Raw genomic sequence first — 20,122 nt, 5'->3', positions numbered from 1 at the left:
GAGTGGGGCTGCCCTTTGCAGGCGCAGTAGCATGGAGCAACTCATGCATGACTTTCATCTCCATGTACAAATGGCTCTGTGCTGCTGTGCAGACGTGGATCCACTATTCCCTCCCTAATTCACATGCACCATAAAAGGATTTTGAATTATTTGGAGTTCTGGAATGTTTTCAGTTTGAAGAGTATTTAGAACCAATAATACAAGTTCACAGAGCCTTCATTTCCCAAGTGCTGCTTTATTGAATATGGTCCTTTCAATGTTTCTGTTTCCTTCTGGTTACAGCACGATCTCTATCCTGTACTTCCACTCAGTATGTGTATCAGCATCCTCACTGATGTAGCAGAAGGTTTGACTTTCTTACACAGAATAAATCCTCCCACAAGGCATCGGCGCTTAAAGCCCTGCAATATACTATTGGATAGCCAGTACCGTGCAAAGGTAAGACAAATGAAAATCTGAAAGTAGATTTTGAAAAATGTTGCAAGATTTGAGAATTTGACATTTCAATTGAGAGATTCCCTGGTATTATTTAATTCCCTTTCCAAAGTACCGGAAAACAATTCTGATCAGCCCTGGCCAGCACTTGAGTCATGTGGCTACCTCTGTGATACCTAATGCTATTGTAGCAGGCACAGTTTACAGTACTGAAAAAAGGGATCACAGGACAAGAAGCATTTGAGGGAGTTTGTTTCAGGCTCTGTAGGCAGAGCAGATGCTGTTGGTCAAGTTCCATCACCCTACTGTTCACACTGTAAGGCAGTAGTGCCTTTCTCTGAGAAGACTGCACCCTACAGCAGTAACAGTCTGTAGTGCAGGAAGTAGCCAGTATCTGTACTTCTGACCAGGTGCGTTAAAATTGATTTATTTCACACCAGCTAATCAAACGGCTTCTAGAAAGGCTTTGATAAGAAGAACTATCGGACCTGTCCGAAATAATCGATTCGACCTTTCTATACCAGGCGACCTGGAGTATACCAGGCATAACATTTGAAATATCGAATTGCAGTGGCGTACCTACCATAAGGCTGCAGATGCTCACAGCAACGTGTGTAGCCATGGCTAAGGCAGAGGAGTAGCTATGGGTGGGCAAGTGGGGAACACATGTCCCCGGGCACAGCACTGTAAGGGTGCTCAGCACGGCCGCTGCACCTCCACATGCTTGAGAGGCGGCTCACTGGCTGCCCGAAGTGCCCCTGCTTCTCTCCCTGCCTCTGCACAGGAGTGCAGAAGCATTAACAGCAACAGAAAAAAGGTGGCACATCTGGCTATCTAAAGGGAGGCACATTTGGCTATTTATAGGGGGGCACGCCTCACTATCTAAAGGGGGGGAAGAGGGCCAGATCTGGCTTCTAAAGGGGGGGCACCTGGCTATCTAAAGGAGGGCACGTTTGGCTATCTGAACAGGGAAAGGGGGTACATTTGGCTATCTAAACAGCATTTGTACATTTGACTTCACCCATGACCACATCCACATTCTGTTGTGTGGCCATGCACATTTTTTCCAGGTGTGGGAGAAAAAACTGTCCTTGTCCCCGGGCGCTGAAAACCATAGCTACGCCTCTGGGCTAGGGATGCTGCTGTGGTGCTCAGTTACTGTGTTCTTCCAACTGGAACCTTTTTTCATAGTTTGGGCAACATTCAAGAAAATAGCAGTATGCAGTGCAGGGGACTGTACTACTTCCTGCACTCGATGTAGCACCCCTTCCTGTCCTGTGGGCAATGTGTCTCCTCGCTCTCTACACACAGCCTGAATGTGCCTCTGCACAGCAGGGTGAGTAAAGAGAATGATTGCTGTGCTGCAGCTGGGACATTAACAGGGAGAGGAAGCAGGATGTGTTTAGTGCTTCAGAAGTTGCCTTGTCATTAGTAGCCATATGCACTGGCTGCTGTAAAACCAGAATGCCCTAGACTATTGATTATTTATTCTGATCAGCGCAGTCTGCTATTGCAGAAGCCAGTGGCACTGACATTTTCTGCAGCACTGTATAGAGTACAGAGTTCTATAACGGTTAGCTCTGTCCACATCCTGATGACTCCTTTTTGCCAAAAATGCCCCAAAATTTGCAGCACCGCGCTCTGCGCCCCAACCCGTCAACCCTCTCATCAAAAAAAAATCGGTTGTTTTTGGGGGGTGTCTGTAAATAATCAGCACCAGGGGCCATATGCAATTCACTTTTTCACCTGAGTTTTCTCCTAGGAGATAATTTTTCATCTTCTGTTTAAAATAACTTTCCAGCACTTTTCAACTAAAAAAGTACCAAAAAGTAGGTGAAAAAAAGTACTCGCAAAATTATTTTGAGTGTTGCTTGGTGGTGGTTTAAAACGCATTTTATTGACAAGTTTAAAAATATCTTCTGGGAGAAAACTCAGGAGAAACAGTTAATTGCATATGGGCCTGGGTGTCAAAATCCCTAGGTACGCCACTGTTAGACTGCTAATTGTTAGACTGAATTTTTAGAATTCTTGGCACATAAGCATTCGCTGCACTGGGGTAGAAATAAAAACACTATCCAAATGAGAATTGGTTTGAATTTGGCTTTATGGGCTTGTTCACACCTAGAGCGTTTTCAGGTTTTTTTAAGTGCCGGCGATTTGTAAAATCACCCTAAAAGCGATGATTCCCTATGAGAGTGTTCACATATGAGCGGTTCAATTCCGATCCACTCACCAAAGCGCTGCCTGTACCATTTCCGTGGCGATTTGCCTCAATGTAAGGTATAGGGAAATTGCGAAGTGCTTCAAAAGCGCTTTGTATAGCGATTTCCACAGCGCTTTCATACATACATACATGTATTTCTTCATTTCCGGGTGAAAGAGTTTACTTCCTGACTGACGTCAGGAAGTGAAAAAACGAATCGCTCTGCAAAAGTCGGCTTATATGCGAGTATATACGGTAATTTCTTTAATACGGCTTTTTGTGATGACGTCTCTGTCTGTGTAAATGTTTGCTATGACTATGCTACATTTTAAGCAAAGATTCTCTTTTACAGCTGTCGGATTTCAACTTCCCAGAGTTACAAAAGTTTGCAGTTTCTGTGGGTCAGGATGAAAATTCCCAGAGAGTTTATCTGTCACCTCAGAGGTTGCAGGGTGAGGAACCAACCACTGCAGATGACATTTATAGGTACTTTGTTTATTTGTGTTAAACTGTCCAATTAAACTTTGGTGTTATAAATGAACCGTATTCCTTAACTTGTGTTAAAGGACACTGAAGCTAAAGGAATATGGAGACTGCCATATTGATTTCCTTTTAAACAATGCAAATTCCCTGGCTGCCCGGCTGGATCACTGCTTATAGTACTGTACTTTTGGTCATAGACCCTGAACAACCATGCAGATCAGATGTTTGACTTATTTTTTTAATTTCAAAACAGAGGATGTCTATAAGTTTAATAAGGGAGATCACTGGGATTAGTTGAATTGAGGAAATTAGGGCTAGTATATGGTATTTCATGTTATTTAACCACTTCACTACTAAGGGGGTTTTCCCCTTCTGTACCAAAGCAATTTTCACCTTCAAGTGCTCCTTCCATTCATTAGCCTATAACTTTATTACTACTTATCACAAAGAAACGATCTATATCTTGTTTTTTGCCTCCAATTAGGCTTTCTTTGGGTGGTACATTTTGCTAAAAATGATTTTATTCTAAATGCATTTTAATGGGAAAAATAAGAAAAGATGGAAAATATTCATCATTTCTCAGTTTTCTGCCATTATTAAAACATTTAAAATATTTACCTAGTACAATGTATGGCGCCAATATTTTATTTAGAAATAAAGGTGCATTTTATAAATTTTGCGTCCATCACTAATTACAAGACCTTGATTTCATAAATGACATTAACCACTTGCTGACTGCCCACTACCTATGGGCGCCGGCAAAGTGGCACCCCCAGGACCGCCTAACGCCGATCGGCGGTGGCACCTGGGGGACTGAATAGCCGGGGATCGTGCTTAGGCTTCGCCCACCCGCGACATCAACCCGCCGGCCAATTAGCAGCACCTGCGGGTTGTTAACCCTCGATCTGCCGCTACAAAGTGTATAATACACTTTATAATGTATACAAAGTGTATTATACAGGCTGCCTCAAACCCTGGTGGTCCCAGTGATCGAGGGACCACCAGAGTAGGAGGCAGCTGTGTATGTATGCACCCAAGCACACTGATCCTGCCCCCCACCCCCTGATCGCTCACAGCACCCCTCAGACCCCCCCGATCCTCCCCTCAGACCACTATTTGCACCCAATCACCCCCCTAATCACCCATCAATCACCCCCTGTCACTATCTGTCAACGCTATATTTTAGATCAGGTCCTAAACTGCCCCCTGGGGGCTCCTGATCACCCCCTCAGATCCTCCCCAAACCCCCCCCTGTGTACTGTATACATCTATTCTCCCCTGTAATCACCCACTGATCACCTGTCACCCATCAATCACCCCCTGTCACCTGTCACGGCCACCCATCAGATCAGACCCTAACCTGCCCCTTGCGGGCACCTGATCACCCGCTCACACCCTCAGATCGCCCGCAGACCTGCCCTCAGATCACCTCCCAAGTGCATTGTTTACATCTGTCCTCCCCTCTAATCACCCAACTGATCACCCATCAATCACCCCCTGTCACCACCTGTCACTGCTACCCATCAGATCAGACCCTAATCTGCCACTTGCGGGCACCCAATTACCCGCCCACACCCTCAGATCGCCCTCCGACCCCCCTTATTACCTCGCCAGTGCATTGCTTGCATCTATTCTCCCCTCTAATCACACCCTGATCACCTATCAATCACCCCGTCACCCCCTGTCACTGCTACCCATCAGATCAGACCCTCATCTGCCCCTTGTGGGAACCCAAACACCTGCCCACACCCTCAGATCGCCCTTACACCTCTCCTGATCACCTCCCCAGTGCATTGCTTGCATCTATTCCCCCCTCTAATCACACCCTGAGACACCCATCAATAACCTCCTGTCACCACCTGTCACCCCCTAGCACACCTACCCATCAGATCAAGCCCTAATTTGCCCCGTGTGGGCTCCTGATCACTCGGCCAAACCATCAGTTCCCCCTCAGACCCCCTTCCGATCACCTCCCCAGTGCATTGATTGCATCTAGTCTCTCCTCTAATCACCCCCTGAGACACCCATCAATCACCTCCTGTCACCACCTGTCACCCCCTAGCACTCCTATCCATCAGATCAGGCCCTAATCTGCCCCCTGCAGGCTTCTGATCACCTGACCAAACCCTCACCTGCCCCACCGCAGTGACAGAATTTTTTTTCTGATCACTGCTGGTCTCTAAGACTTAATTGTGGCTGAGACCAACCATTATGCCACACAATACGCTACCGCCAATCCAAGAAGCTACCATGCCCAGCCTTTTCGGTGGAAACCACTCCAAGTTTCTGAACGTAACATTTTTTGGGGCCTTCTCCTCAACATGGGTCTAGTCAAAAATAATGTATTGCGGTCTTATTGGTCTACGCACCCAATACATCACATGCCCATGTTCTCTGCTGCCATGTCCAGGTCACGATTTGAGAACATCCTGCGCTTCCTGCAATTCAGTACCAATACAACCTGTCATCTAAGAGGCCACCCTGCTTATGACCGGTTCCACAAAATTCGGCCCCTCATAGACCACCTGTCATCAAAATCTGCAGATGCTTATACCCCTGAACAGTCATTTTGAGGCATTTGATTTCTTGACTACTCCTCACGGCTTTGGGCCCCTAAAATGCCAGGGCAGTATAGGAACCTCACAAGTGACCCCGTTTTAGAAAGAAGACCCCCCCCCCCCCAAGGTATTCTGTTAGGAGTATGGTGAGTTCATAGAAGATTTTATTTTTTGTCACAAGTTAGTGGAAAATGAAACTTTGTGAAAAAAAAAAAACAATAAAAATCAATTTCCGCTAACTTGTGACAAGAAATAAAATCTTCTATGAATTCACCATACTCCTAACGGAATACCTTGGGGTGTCTTCTTTCTAAAATGGGGTCACTTGTGGGGTTCCTAAACTGCCCTGGCATTTTAGGGGCCCTAAACTGTGAGGAATAGTCTGGAAACCAAATGCCTCAAAATGACCTATGAAATCCTAAAGGTACTCATAGGATTTCGGGCCCCTTAGTGCACCTAGGCTGCAAAAAAGTGTCACACATGTGGTATCGCCGTACTCAGGAGAAGTAGTATAATGTGTTTTGGGGTGTATTTTTACACATACCCATGCTGGGTGGGAGAAATATCTCTGTAAATGGACAATTGTGTGTAAAAAACATTAAAAAATTGTCATTTACAGAGACATTTCTCCCACCCAGCATGGATATGTGTAAAAATACACCCCAAAACACATTATACTACTTCTCCTGAGTACGGCGATACCACATGTGTGACACTTTTTTGCAGCCTAGGTGCGCTAAGGGGCCCAAAGTCCTATGAGTACCTTTAGGATTACAGGTCATTTTGAGGCATTTGGTTTCTAGACTACTCCTCACGGTTTAGGGCCCCTAAAATGCCAGGGCAGTATAGAAACCCCACAAGTGACCCCATTTAAGAAAGAAGACACCCCAAGGTATTCTGTTAGGAGTATGGTGAATTCATAGAAGATTTTATTTTTTTGTCACAAGTTTTACACATAACCATGCTGGGTGGGAGAAATATCTCTGTAAATGGACAATTGTGTCTAAAAAGATCACAAAATTGTCATTTACAGAGGTATTTCTCCCACCCAGCATGGGTATGTGTAAAAATACACCCCTAAACACATTATACTATTTTTCCTGAGTAGGATGATACCACATGTGTGACACATTTTTGCAGCCTAGGTGCGCTAAGGGGCCCAAAGTCCTATGAGCACCTTTACAGGGGTGCTTACAATTTAGCACCCCCCAAAATGCCAGGACAGTAAACACACCCCACAAATGACCCCATTTTGGAAAGTAGACACCCCAAAGTATTCAGAGAGGGGCATGGTGAGTCCGTGGCAGATTTCATTTTTTTTTGTCACACGTTAGCAGAAATGGAAACTTTTTTTTGTTTTTTTTTTGTCACAAAGTGTCATTTTCTGCTAACTTGTGACAAAAAAATAAAATCTTCTATGAACTCACCATGCCTCTTAGTGAATACTTTGGGATGTCTTTTTTCCAAAATGGGGTCATTTGGGGGGTATTTATACTATCCTGGAATTCTAGCACCTCATGAAACATGACAGGTGCTCAGAAAAGTCAGAGATGCTTCCAAATGGAAAAAATTCACTTTTTGCACCATAGTTTGTAAATGCTATAACTTTTACCCAAACCAATAAATATACACTTATTTGATTTTTTTTTTTTTATCAAAGACATATAGCACAATAACTTTGGACAGAAATGTATATAGAAATTTTACTTTATTTGAAAAATGTCAGCACAGAAAGTAAAAAAAAAACATTTTTTTGACAAAATTCATGTCTTTTTTGATGAATATAATAAAAAGTAAAAATCACAGCAGCAATCAAATAGCACCAAAAGAATGCTGTATTAGTGACAAGAAAAGGAGGTAAAATTCATTTAGATAGCAGGTTGTATGAGTGAGCAATAAATTATTAAAGCTGCAGTGGTCTGAATGGAAAAAAAGTGTCTGGTCCTTAAGGGGTTTTAAGACTGCAGTCCTTAAGTGGTTAAAGCGGAATATAACCCTGCATTTCAACTTTGCTCTAAAACATTATTTACAGCATATTATATGCAAAAAGCATTTTTTTTTACTAGACCAGCATTGGAAGGGTTAAACACAGAGGTTTAAAGTTCCGTGGAGAGATATGCAGAAGTTCAGATTGTTACATTCTATTTAGTTATATGTATCTATTGAGAAATGTTACACACTCTTTGGCTGTCCTCCAACTCTTTCTCAGTGAGAGAGATGAGTCACATTCAACACTTAGATACATTTATGTAAACAAAATGTATCTATGTCAGCTTCGGATACGTCTGCAGAAATCTCCAGGAACTTTAAAGCCCTGTGTAACCCTTCCAATGCTGGTCTAGTAAAAAAAAAAAAATGCTGGTTGCATATAATATACTGTAAATACTGTTTTAGAGCAAAGTTGAAATGCAGGGTTATATTCCGCTTTAATATACCCTTTTGACATACATATAAAAAAAAGTTCAGTCCCAAAGGTAACTATTTATGTATTTATTTTTATTTGTCATTTTTTTTTCAAATATGCATATTATTTATTTGGTAACTATGGGAGAGGGTGGAAAGTAAGGGGTTAATTTTAAATGTAACAGTGGGTGTTTTTATAAAAAAAAAAAAATGAATGTAGGTGTAATTTTACTATATGGCCACAAGATGTCCTTGCGCATTATTTCCTATTAGTGTACTATAAGTACGCTAAACAGGAAGTAATGCGTTCACGTGTTACTCCGGAAGATACAATGACACAGGCATTTCATTGTTGCTGGCGATCATTCACACGGGGACTTAGATTAACCCCTTGAGGACCCACCCTTTACCCCCCCTTAAGGACCAGCGCTGTTTGTTGTGATCTGTGCTGGGTGGGCTCTGCAGCCCCCAGCACAGATCAGGGTGCACGCAAAGCGATCAGATCGCCCCCCTTTTTTCCCCCCTATGGGGATGATGTGCAGGGGGGGTCTGATCGCTCCTGCGTGCAGGCTAGTTGCGGGGGGGGCACCTCAAAGCCCCCCTCCGCGGCGACATTCACCCCCCTCCCTCTCCTACCTCTCCCCCCGGTGATCCGGGCTGCACAGGACGCTATCCGTCCTGTGCAGCCAGTGACAGGACGTCCCCTGTCACATGGCGGCGATCCCCGGCCGCTGATTGGCCGGGGATCGCCGATCTGCCTTACGGCGCTGCTGCGCAGCAGCGCCGTACCATGTAAACAAAGCAGATTATTTCCGCTTGTGTTTACATTTAGCCTGCGAGCCGCCATCGGCTGCCCGCATGCTATTCACGGAGCCCCCCGCCGTGAATTGACAGGAAGCAGCCGCTCGCGCGAGCGGCTGCTTCCTGATTAATCAGCCTGCAGCTGGCGACGCAGTACTGCGTCGCTGGTCCTGCAGCTGCCACTTTGCCGACGCACAGTATAAGCGTGCGGTCGGCAAGTGGTTAATGAATGGGAAATGCGTTCTCATTCATTCATCTCCCCGCTAACCGGCAACGAGGAGTGCCCACACGGGTGCGTGCGCAGGAGCGAGCGGCTGCCATCCGCAGCCATTGAGGAATATCTGCATCCCTGGGCAGCAACTGAAGTCCTGCGGGACTTATATATACTGTCACTAACCACATCAGTAGTTAAATAAGCAAAAATGCCCCATAAATGCACTAATCCTTATAGAATAAATAATAAATGTCTTGGCATATAATCCAAAATTGCCAGAGAAAAATAGATTGTATAATCGTGTTGTTCTGATCTTCTGGGATCCTTAAACCCTCCAGAAAGACATAAAAAACACAAAATGAGAGAGTGGGAGACCTCCTATTGTAGTATGTTTATGCAGTGCGCCTGCAACCATAGTGTGTAAGCCTGCGAGGAAGTCCCGTCATCATTCGGGTTTGTCCGTTCCTGGTGGTAAGGTTGTGCTCCAGAAAAAATTGCTTTTGTAAAAGTTCCTAAAAACTAAGACAAAGACTATACAACCCCCATGTGAAGGAGGCTGTTGGCAGCTATATTGGAGTAAAATAAGGAGGTGCCCCAAAAATAATTTTGCCATTACTTGGCTTGTGAAACCTTACCTCTAAAATAAGGGCTGAACATTTAGAGGCATTATATATATATATATATATATATATATATATATATATATATATATATATATTTCATAGAAATCAGACACTAGTGGGATGATGAGCACTGGCTGTACAACTGAATGGAGCTCTGCAGCTTCAATACTGTTCTTTTTTAATCTGAAGAAGCGGACTGGGTTCTGTGAAACACGTTATTCTACTAGTGTCTGATTTCAATGACATATCTTTTACCTGTAAAGGCTCAGTCTTGATTTTAGAGGTAAGAGTAAAGGCTAAATAGATTGCATAATCACTGCCTTGTGTTTACATTGTTTTAATAGAAAAATCATGTTGCAGAAAGAACATCTTTGTCTAACCAGTACTCAAATTAGCAACAAATCTGCAAAGGGATTTATATGATAAAAGGCCTAGGGTAAAGAATAATATTTATGTTCTTTCTCTTATCTTCAGCTTGGTAATAATTTTGCATGAACTGCTAAGCAGAAAACGTCCATTCCATGGTAAGTACTTGATGCAATCACATTTTGTAGATGTAAAGAGTATGTATTATATCTATATTTTGCCCATAGAAATTAATTTGCTTTCACTGATGATCTGCTCATTCTTATTGGCTGATATATTTAACTATACATTGTAGATCGATCCCAGCTCAGTTGTTGTGTAGCAGGAGATTGCATAGTTTACAGCTGCAGGTACTGTTCACAATTGTCTATATGTCTGCGAATAAGTCTCAGGCAAAATCCATCGTAATTCATACTTATGCATCAAAACTGCACAAATGCCAATAAGGTAGTGAGGGACTAGGTTACCTTAAAATACAAAGCGAGTATGCCACATCTGACTAAACAGATAGAATGAATATGTTTTTGAGTAGGTAGTGTGCAGTTTCAATAGAATACGATACCTATACAAGGTCAACAGACTTATCTCAGGCCTTATGTCCAAGAGAGACAGTTCCAGCAGGTGTAGTGTTACCAACAGGGTTACAATTCCAAAGAAAACTCAGCTTCCTGGGGTTAGTCCTTTGTACTGAAGTTCCCTTCTCCACTTGACCAATACCTCACAAGGTGGAAACAATAAAACCGTGTATAATCATTATGACATAAATGAATCCTTTTAGCCCAACACACACCGTGTTGCACGACTAACCACCATCGTTACAATCCGCACGCTACCACTGCCAGGTCACTCCCCCATGTGCCCACACTCACCCTGGCATCCTCCTGGACTGAAGGGGGAGTATATTCACTTTGGGGCAATCCCTCACACACTTCTCTGGTCAACAATCCATATGGATCTTCCACTCAAAGTAAAAAAACTCAAAACTCAAGAGGATCCCAAGACAGTGAAGCACGTCTTTAATACTCAAGGTTAAAATGTATATTATATTTTGTAACTTGCTGTTGTATTATTGCCTTGTAATTCAAAAATTGGCAAAAAAAACCCTCCACTCACAAAGGTCGCTGGGTCATAAGCATAAAAGCAAAATTGTTGAGTATGAGGTCCTCAGGTGATTGCTTTCTCAGTTGCAGCCTTAGATCCCACACATCTTCCTCCATGTACAGCTAATCCAATCACATATTGCCGTAGCTCTGCTTAACACGATTTGTCACTCTGTGACTCATCAGGGGCTTAAGACCCACATCAGATCGGATCCCTTAAGTTCTAACTATTGCCCACCCCCTTGCATACCCCTCCCACCCCCCATAAACTTAGTGGTCATCATAGGGACGGTTCTCTCATAAGATAAGGATTCCTCTGTGGCCTTGAATGGGCGGCAACCTTACATTGTGAACCTGTGATTATGCTTAAAACAATAAAAATGTACACATAAAAATGAAGATCAACATAATTACATTCCCATTTGATGTCTAATTTGGTGGTGGGGGTCCAATTTGGCGGTGAGGGTGTAAACCCTATAACTCCGCGCCCCCCCATATATACTCCATCAACATTAAGGATGCTTCCATGGTTGCTGCTGCAGCAATGGCAATGATATGGGGATGGTCATCTAGCCATTCCCTATTGGCAGCTGTAAGATTTTAAAGAGAAACTTTACTGAAATATTGTAGTAGAGGGAAAAAAATGATTGAATTGTGGTGTTATTGATCCACCATGATCCTGTACCAACTGCCCTTATATATAAACATATCCACTAACAATGTGATAAGCTAAAGGGTTGTTTTTTTTATATATATGTATGCGCAGAGGGAGATACTGTTTGCTTCGCAGTTGGCAGCAGCTGTTATCTCCAACAATGCAGTGAGGTTCACACACAGGAAACTGTCGTGGTTATGGCTATGATGTCACACTGCAGGAGGGATTTAGCCTCAATATCAGCCACAAAGATGTCTCTGATGATCTATTTAGAATCAGAATCAGAATCATTTTATTTCGTCAAGCATGACTGGGTCAAGCCTGGAACTGGGTTTGGCACAATGGAGCGGTACATAGAAAGAAATGCAGGAAAAATGGTTAGAATGACAGTAATACCTCATACTCAAATATAGACATACACAAATCTACAGTCAACATTAGATGTACATATAGCTCAGTATTCGTCTTACAAAAACACACGCTACTGAAATCTACCGCTCCTATGCAGGTGGTAGGGCGCTGATAGAGGGTGGTAGAATATTAAGGGAGTTCAGGAGGCTAACGGCCATCGGGAAGAACGAGTTCTTGTGTCTGGTGGTCTTAGTGGGGATGGCCCGAAGTCTCCGACCCAGTGGACGTGGGGTGAAAAAACAGTGGCCTGGGTGAGAGAGGTCGCTTGCAATCCTCAGTGCCCTGGCTCGCAGTCTTGTGTTATACAGGTGGTCAAGTGGGGGCAGAGGTCTCTCAATCACCCGACCTAATGAATGATCTTCTGTAATTTGTGCCTGTCGCTGGCGGTGGCACCCACATACCAGACCAAGATGGCGGAGCAGAGGATCGATTCAATGGTGGCAGTGTAATAGCATGTTAGGATCTCCTGCGCCATGCTGAACTTCCGCAGTTGCCGGAGGAAGAAGAGTCTCTGCTGGGCTTTCCGTTGACGTGATGTTGACCCTCCAACTGAGATTGTTGGAGATGGTAGTGCCCAGCAGGCGAGTGCAGGGCACTCTGGCCCCCTCGGTGCCATCGATGTAGATGGGAGGAGGGGTAGGAAAGGACTTCCTAAAGTCAATTATAAGTTCGACGGTTTTGGCCGTGTTGAGCACCAGGCTGTTCTCCTTGCACCAGTGGCATAGTCTTTCTACCTGCTGCTGGTACTCCTGGATATTGTCCTTGGTGACGAGGCCAACAATGGTGGTGTCATCCGCAAATTTGATGATTTTGACAGAGTCTACCATGGATCTGCAATCATTAGTGTAAAGGGAGAAGAGCAGTGGGGACAGGACGCAGCCCTGGGGTGCCCCTGTGTTGGTTATCACCTCTCGTGAGCAGATGTCCCCCAGCCTGACAACTTGGGATCTGTTAGAGAGAAAGTCAACAATCCATAGGCGTAGGGTGGGGTGGACCCTAAGTGTGGCCAGAACATTCTGAAGGGTCCGTGGACATACTGTATGGTGTTAAATGCCGAGCTAAAGACTAATAGCAGTACTCTGACATACGCATCCTTTCTGTCTAGATGGTTGTAGATGTATTCCAGACAGATGTTTAGAGCATCATCAGCGGACCTATTTGCTCTGTAGGCGAACTGGAGTGGGTCTAGTAGGGGCAAGGTGGATAGCTTGAGGGTGGATAAGACCACTCTCTCTAGGGTCTTCATGATAACAGATGTCAGGGCCACAGGCCTGAAGTTGTTGAGGTCGGAGATGCCTTGTTTTTTAGGAACAGGAATGATGGTGGACCTCTTGAAGCACGCAGGGACTCTACCCTCTGTCAGTGAGCTGCTGAAGATGGCGTAGAGGATGGGGGCAAGTTGCCCCGAACAAGATTTGAGGCAGACTGGGGACAAGCCATCGGGTCCCGAGGCTTTCCTGGCATTTAGCGTGGACAGGAGGTGCTGAACGCCCGCCTCCCTTACTTCCAGAGAGAGTGAGTCCTCACCTGGGTCGCTGTACGCGGGGGCTGGCGGGGGGGGGGGGAGGTGGTGGGTGCCCCCAGGCTCAGCCTGCTTTTCAAACCTGTGGTATAATTTGCTTAGTTCTTCAGCTAATTCAGGGCTGGGTGTAGCATGTTGTGGGGGAGGCTTGTAGTTGGTGGCAGCCTTGCCATACAGCTCATGAGTTGTTCGAGCGCAGGTTCTGCTTCATCCTCTCAGCAAACTCCTTTTTTGCGGCTCTCAGCTCTCGCTTCAGAGTGTTCCTCGCCTTCCTGAATTCCTCCTGGTTTCCCTCCTTGTGAGCCGCCTCCTTACGTTTCCGCAGTAGACGTAGCTTGTTGGAAAACCACGGTTTGTTATTCGGATAGACCATAAAGGATTTGGTTGGGACGCAGGAGGCCTCACAGAAGCTGATGTATGAGGTGACGTTGTCCGCCCACTCGTCCAGGTCTGGAGCTGCCAGGGATTCCCAGTCCGTGCAATCAAAGCAGGCTTGAAGGTGGAGCTTGGCCTCGCTGGACCATACCTTGGAAGACTTCACGACCAGTTTTGCTGATTCCAGGAGCCTCCTGTAGATGGGGAAAAGATGCACAAAGCAGTGGTCGGAGGAGCCGAGTGCCGTCCCAGGGATAGCCTTGTAGGCATTCTTCAGTGGCGTATAGCAATGATCGAGGGTGTTCAGGCCTCTGGTCGGGCAAGCAACATGCTGATGGTAGCGTGGCAGCTCTTGTCGAAGGTTTGCCCTGTTGAAGTCGCCCATGACTATGAACAGTGAGTCCGGGAGGGATATTTCCCACTGCGAGATGGTATTCAGGGCAGATTTGGCATCAGCATCAGGGGGAATATAAACTCCGACAAGGACATAGGAGGAGAACTCCCGTGGTGAGTATGCTGGCCTACAGTTCACAAGAAGACGTTCTAGGTCTGGGGAGCACATCCTGTCAAGTAATGGTGGGGTGGGGCACCATGAGGTGCTGACGTAGAAGCAGATGCCACCGCCTCTTTTCTTCCCAGAGAGGGAAGGGTCACGGTCTCCCCGTATGAGCCTGAAGCCTGGAAGGTGTAGGGCATTCTCCGGGATGTTCTCGTGTAGCCAGGTGTCCGTGAAGCAGAGTACTGGGGTGTTCCTCTTGAGCTCCCACCTGCCGCCGAGGAGACGTAGTTCGTCCAGTTTGTTAGGGAGAGCGCGGACATTCGCCAAGAGTACCGAGGGGATGGCTGACCACAAGCCCCTCTTCTTGAGTCTCACGCAGGCCCCAGCTCGACAGCCCCTTCGCCGCCAGCCCGCACCGGGCCAAGGAGCGGAGTCCAGGACTTGCTGTATGTAGTTCTGGACCTGGTTTGGCAGGAGATTGGCCTCAGGGAGTGGTGGGCCGCGATGTTCCCACTGCAGAAGTTGCTCCCTGGAGTACGTAGTGCGTGTGGCGGTGTGGGGGGTGGGCGCGTGGCCGATGGTGGGAGTGGGGTGCCTACGGGGGGTGGAGGAGACTGGCATAGCCCAAAGTCACCCACCACAGAGACAGTCGCTACAGTGCAAATTAAGAGCAGATCAGCGGATGCGGCAGCATATCAGCGGATGCGGCAGTCAGATAGGAGAGTAGGGGCACATCACAATACAGTTCGGCTCGTTCCATTAAAGGACAGTCTATCACGTGCGCCGTCCAGTGCAGACTGTCACATGACTATTCAAGAAAAGGTAAAGATTTCTCATAGGAAAGGGGATATCGGCTACTGATTAGATGAAGTGTAATTTTGCATTAAAGTTCCTCTTTAAAATCTCGAATGAGCTATAAAACAGTCCGATTCCTCAGTGGCCAGTGAGTTAGTACTTGACTGATAAAGCTGGTTTTAGTCCCAAGAAGTGCATTGCTATCCTATGAGAGTTGTATTTTTGGATTATTAACATTTTTTGTACCTCATTTCTGAGTATCCTTTGGAGAAGGTCCACCATTACCATCTTTTTAAACAGTTTTTAAGCATTTTATATCAATTTGGCACCTCTGCAATAATCTGAACTATTGTGTGAGAATTCTTATCCGCCCTGAGTGGAAGATACCCCCCCCTTTTGGTCCAATCCTACAGAGAGTGACTTTTTAAAGAACCATGTCACGGACGTGAAGAAATGCAATCGATTTGAGAAGAAATGCAATCAATTGGTTTTCTGATTGTGTTTCTTTGATGGCATGTCTAGGAACTGCTCAGGCACTTCTCTGGGGCCCGGCAGATAAGAGAGTCTATTCATGTGATTACAGCTGTTGTCCTGGAAGGCCAGCATTTCTCTTTAATTAAGGCTAGGTTTCCACTTGTTGCGTTTTGTGTCAGATTTTTCTCTCAGAAAATTCACATTGATTTTGCAACTAATGGTGGTGAATGGGGCTGTTTCCCTTCAATGCGAATTTTCGTTAGCGTTCTTACGCGTGAAAAAATCGGAGGGTACGTTTCCACTGTAGCGTGACATTTTCGCCTGCAAAAAATCGTATAAGATTTTTCTGATTGGGGAAAATTTGCATGTAAATTTGTACGCGTTTTATGATAATTTTCGTACGCGAAAATTCGCATTAGTTAAATATGCATAATCTGCCTAGTAACAGCTTAGACATGACTGCTGACAACTTCCTGTAACCATGGATCTAATGCGAATTTTCGGGCAAGTAAAGCGAAAATTCGCATTGCCTATACAAAGTATTGTACGCGAATCGTATGCAATGTCTGAAAAAATGATACACATTTCCTGCCGAAAATAAGATACCACCTAAACCAGGGGCTGGCTCTGAGTTCCGGCCTCGGAGCAAGTTTGGTTAAAAGAACCACAGCAATTTCAACAGGTAGTTCTCCTATTTTTCCATCTGACCGGAGCCAGCTGGTGGACCTTTGATGCTGCATTCATGTTGCCTTCATTCTGAAACAAAGGACTTTGACCTTCTTCCACAAAAGGACATTTTACTCCAAAACCTCTAAGTATTCAATCTTTTCTTTTTTATCCCTTTTATTTTCACTGTGGCTATTATCTTCATAATTGTTACTTTTAATGATTTTCTGTATATATTTTCTGGTGTAGTTTGTATTTCTGTAGCTTGCAAGCTTCATTCTAGCCTGTCTGCTGCCCAATTCAGCAGTTTCAGAGCCCAGATTGCATCCACGAGGGTAAATGGTCTGTGTGCTGAAATAGGTTGGAAGGCGTTTAGCGGTCCAGCCACTAGGGAGCGGATGTCAGTAACCGCTATCATAAAAAATTGTAAAATGTAAAATATTTATAAGAAGTACATTTCTCCCGCAGTATAATGCACTATTAATTACTTTTCTCTTATGTTTCTGTTGATTACAGTAGGCAGTAAAAATCTGTCAGACCTGACAGGTTTTGGACTAATCCACCTCCTCACAGGGGATTGTCTGTATTCCATGGAAAGGCTCTATATAAAGACGCCAGCCTCCCTACTTGCTTGCATGCTTTATTTGGCAGGTGGACTGAGCAACTGCCTTTCAACAAATGCTTTTGAAAATATATAAAAACCCTGAGAATCCCCTATGAGAAAAGGGACTAATCCAAAACCTGTCAGATTTTACCAGATTTTACTGCCAACTGCAAGTGACAGGAACATAGGAGAGAAGTGCAGTTGTGTAGGGTGACCAAAAGAGACACCCTGGAGGAAAAATACAGAGACTATGCGAGCTCCAATAGCGCAATAAGTAATGGCAGGGATTGTCAAAATAGCGGTGAAGAGTAGTACTCACAAACGGAGGTTGCAGACAGGCAACCAACCACTGAAGGCAGGCGGAGATCAACGACCCCGACACCAATTGGGTGTCCAGATACACTGGATGCTGGTGGCACTCTTGGCAAAGAACTCCAAATTCGTTGTGATGGTGAGGGTACAACTAACCAGAATGGAACACCCCCTCCCAAAGGAGGGTAGGTAGCACAAGGGGGAAGAGGTGCCCAAATATTCATAAAACTGTGTTTAAAACAGCTAAAATACAAAAAGGTTGAGGTGGCTTACCTCAATGATTACAACTTCGTATATGGAACAAACAAGCACTAGGCAATGCATTTTGTGGGTCCTTGCCCACTTCCTCAGGCCAAATAAAGTGCCAGAAATAAATCAAGCCTGCATGAGGCGTCATCCTTTTTCTATTTTAGCTGTTTTAAACACAGTTTTATAAATATTTGGGCACCTCTTCCACCCTTATAGGAGAGACGTCATTTATGGCACATTTTACTCTGAAAGAATTGAACATTTTATACATATGCATTTACGTGCATTTTAAATTGTACAATTTTTCATGATAGTGGACTACGCATTGTAAGGAGAAAAGGGTGAAGCAACGTGTGTGCAACAATAAACCAGATTAAGCTACACTAATTTATAAAAATATGAAAGTTTTCATGATAATAGTCCTTTAAATTTGAGTGGGGTCAAGTTTGTTCACCCCACCAGCATAATGTATGCCCACTGCTGGGGCACACTTCTGTGAGTAGGACCCCCTTCATCCAATTGTCCATGTATCTAAACAACCCCTCCCCTCTTCTTTTATTCTGAAATGTTCAGTCTACTTGACTTGTTGTCAGTACCACTACACACCTCAACTATATTCCACCAAGTGGCACTACAAACAAATATAAAAAATATGAATATACCAATTTGCAGTATTTCCTAATGTAAATAGATAATATTCAAATAAAATTACCATAAGTGTTTTGTTATATTTTTACATAAATAATCAAAAATGTTTCGTTTCAATCGTTTTATTGTATAAAATAAACAATAAAATGACAACATCATACATCCAAAGCACGGTCATAACAGAACAGCAAAACATGCATCAAAAATGTTTAAAACACTATGCATTCCCTTTAATATAAAGAAGGGTCTATGTACTGGTTTTTGCACTCAGTGTGACATTTGTTTATCCTACATATTTACTTACTGTAAATGCTGCCTTGACACATTAGGAAGTTGTTATGGCTATTGCTGCAGAGAACAGTGTCAGAGCTGTAAAACCGGTATTACTTGCTGACTTGTTACGGTAAGTATGGGCCTAGTATTGGTAATAGTTATGTAACTATCCACGCTCAAATGTTGTTGGCTGTTCTTTCAAAGCTCAGAAGTCCACAGCAATTTTTTAACACTGTAAAAGAGAGCCAGAGATGGGCTCATGAAATAAATAAAAAAAAAAAAACTTGCCTACCTGATCGGGAAGGCTGAACGGATCAGGTAGCCGCCAAAACCACCACTCTCCGCCGCTCCTGTGGGCCACACTGGCCCACTTTCATGACCTCTGGGTCACAACGTTGCAAGGAGAGATTGATTCTCTCTCCCAGCACGCAGGGAGGCAGGGGAGCTCGGGAAACCCTGCAGAAACGCCTCAGGCGGGCGTTTTGAACAGGGATTTCCTCTCCCACATGTTTACCCCAGAGATAGCGACAAATATTGTCGCTAATCGCGGGGGGGTCATAGCTCGGCAGTGGGGGGAAGCAGAGAGCGGCGGTGGGGGGACACAGAGGCATGTCATGAGGCAGAAAACATGCCTCTGTGTCCCATCTGCTCCCCACGAACCGCCTCGGGTTCTCTTTAAAGAGACACTGAAGCGAAAAAAAATTTATGATATTATAATTTGTATATGTAGTATAGCTAAGAAATAAAACATTAAGATCAGATACATCAGTCTAATTGTTTCCAGTACAGGAAGAGTTAAGAAACTCCAGTTGTTATCTCTATGCAAAAAAGCCATTCAGCTCTACGACTTTCAAAGTCGTGGACAGGGCTGTTTTCTGACTTTTATTATCTCAACTGTTATTGAACTATTTACTTTTCCTCTGCCAGAGGAGAGTTCATTACTTCACAGACTGCTCTGAAAGAATCATTTTGAATGCTGAGTGTTGTGTAATCTGCACATATTATAGAATGATGCAGTGTTAGAAAAAACACTATATACCTGAAAATAAAAATATGAGAATATTTTCTTTGCTGCTAATCTTCTAGTAATTATTCATAGTACACAACCAATTCATTATATCATATTTTTTTTTCACTTCAGTGTCTCTTTAAGGTAGTTATGCCCATACCAATCCAGCAAATCAATTCATTGAAAACATGTGGATCAAGCATCTATTGATAGGAATGAAATTAATCATTAATATTCATAAACTGAACAATCATTGAGTTAAACCATACCTGAATTGGAGAGAAAAAAAGTAGATCTTTATTACCTAGGGTTTCTTCCAGCCTGCTGTAGTCTTTCAGGTCCTTCATTGTCCTCCGTGTCCTCTCTTTTGTGCCCCTGCCCCTCAGAAAGATCTACAACTGGAGCTCTAAGTTGCAGCCACTGCCATTCACGTGCCTCCTCGAT

At 44.3% G+C, this 20,122-nt stretch overlaps 1 protein-coding gene across 3 annotated transcripts in view; it reads left to right on the top strand.

Annotated features, from left to right (window-relative positions):
* LOC137538102 (receptor-interacting serine/threonine-protein kinase 2-like) overlaps window positions 1-20,122 on the top strand; it is a 96,828-nt gene that overhangs the window by 32,923 nt on the left and 43,783 nt on the right. For all 3 annotated transcript variants that reach the window (XM_068260111.1, XM_068260110.1, XM_068260109.1), the window contains 3 exons: window positions 283-438; window positions 2,991-3,124; window positions 10,195-10,244. In XM_068260111.1, the coding sequence (XP_068116212.1) occupies window positions 283-438; window positions 2,991-3,124; window positions 10,195-10,244 (340 nt within the window). The remainder of the gene's footprint in view (window positions 1-282; window positions 439-2,990; window positions 3,125-10,194; window positions 10,245-20,122) is intronic.

The sequence above is a fragment of the Hyperolius riggenbachi genome, chromosome 11, assembly GCF_040937935.1.
Source record: "Hyperolius riggenbachi isolate aHypRig1 chromosome 11, aHypRig1.pri, whole genome shotgun sequence".
NCBI classification, from domain to species: Eukaryota; Metazoa; Chordata; class Amphibia; order Anura; family Hyperoliidae; genus Hyperolius; species Hyperolius riggenbachi.
This window is presented reverse-complemented; position numbering and strand designations above follow the sequence as displayed.